This window comes from Austrofundulus limnaeus, unplaced genomic scaffold (assembly GCF_001266775.1).
Source record: "Austrofundulus limnaeus strain Quisiro unplaced genomic scaffold, Austrofundulus_limnaeus-1.0 Scaffold210, whole genome shotgun sequence".
Lineage (NCBI taxonomy): Eukaryota > Metazoa > Chordata > Actinopteri > Cyprinodontiformes > Rivulidae > Austrofundulus > Austrofundulus limnaeus.
The window spans coordinates 855,884-856,910 of record NW_013952612.1 but is presented as its reverse complement, the minus strand read 5'-3'; the positions used below and the strand labels follow the sequence as shown (position 1 = coordinate 856,910).

General features: G+C 42.4%; 1 protein-coding gene across 1 annotated transcript in view; it reads right to left on the bottom strand.

Annotated features, from left to right (window-relative positions):
* Positions 1 to 724, bottom strand: part of slc30a7 (solute carrier family 30 member 7) — a gene marked incomplete in the record, with an annotated part of 6,483 nt that extends 5,759 nt beyond the window's left edge. Inside the window, 2 exon segments of the mRNA XM_014019170.1 lie at positions 223 to 324; positions 552 to 724. Coding sequence (XP_013874624.1) covers positions 223 to 324; positions 552 to 631 — 182 coding nt within the window.
* Positions 725 to 1,027: the final 303 nt, after the last annotated feature.

Sequence of the window (1,027 nt, the reverse complement as noted above, 5' to 3'; positions counted from 1 at the left end):
TCAAATCTGAGCAGATTAATTTATAAAACTTTCCTCTAAATGTGTTYGACTCTTTGAATGAAACCTTGAAAAAGTCAAATGTTTATAATATCTGTTAGTTTCTGAGCGTCTCGGGACTGACCGGAAGTTCAGTTACAGATGACGGAGACGCGCACAGCTAATGCTAACACATACGTGGCACATCCCCGAGCTGAACCCACGCGCGCACACCTGATAACCTACCTGTTACTCCAGATTCCATAGGTTAGCTCCACGAAGGCGAAGGAAAGGTTGAGACAGAGGAAGAAGAAGAGATTCCTCGAGGTTTTATCAGCTAATATGGACCTGAAACACAAAACGAGAGAAACTGAAACAGCAGCAGAACCTCAGAACCGAACAGTTCCACTCAAACACACGAACCGAGCCCTCAAACACCCACAGAACCGCCTGACATCCCCACAAAACCCGGTTTGATGGAGCCGGAGCTCCGGGAGCGGTCCGTCTGTTCATGCTAACCGGTTAGCATGGTGCTAACAGCCGCTCCGGTACGCGCGGTGCTCAGGTGTGTTTACCTGAACCATCCGGACAGTTTGACCAGCAGGTTGAACTTGGCCGGTTTGTACTCGTCGTCTTTAATAGATAAAGGTAACATTTTTACACCTGRACACTCACAGACACTCCGAGGAGGTAAACTGTGAGATGCTAACTGTCAACTTCCGGTTCGCGAGATTTCACAATAAAGGGTTTTGAAACCTCCTCTTTTTTTAACTGTAGTTTCTTAAAATCTTTGCAGACATCGAAACGTTCAGCTCATTTAGAAGAGGAGTGTTAAAACTTGTAATTGTTATACTTTTCAAAATATTAAATTTTATTCACAAAAATTTTCCTTGAAGAAAAACACTGAGAACTCTTATTACCATTATTTCAAATTAATAGTCTTTGAGCGATACTACARTAAATACTACAACTACGACATCAAATTAGGGCCACTTTGCAGATGAAAAAAGGAGGAGCTAATCTCTGAGGAAAAAAAAAACTTTCTGAGATT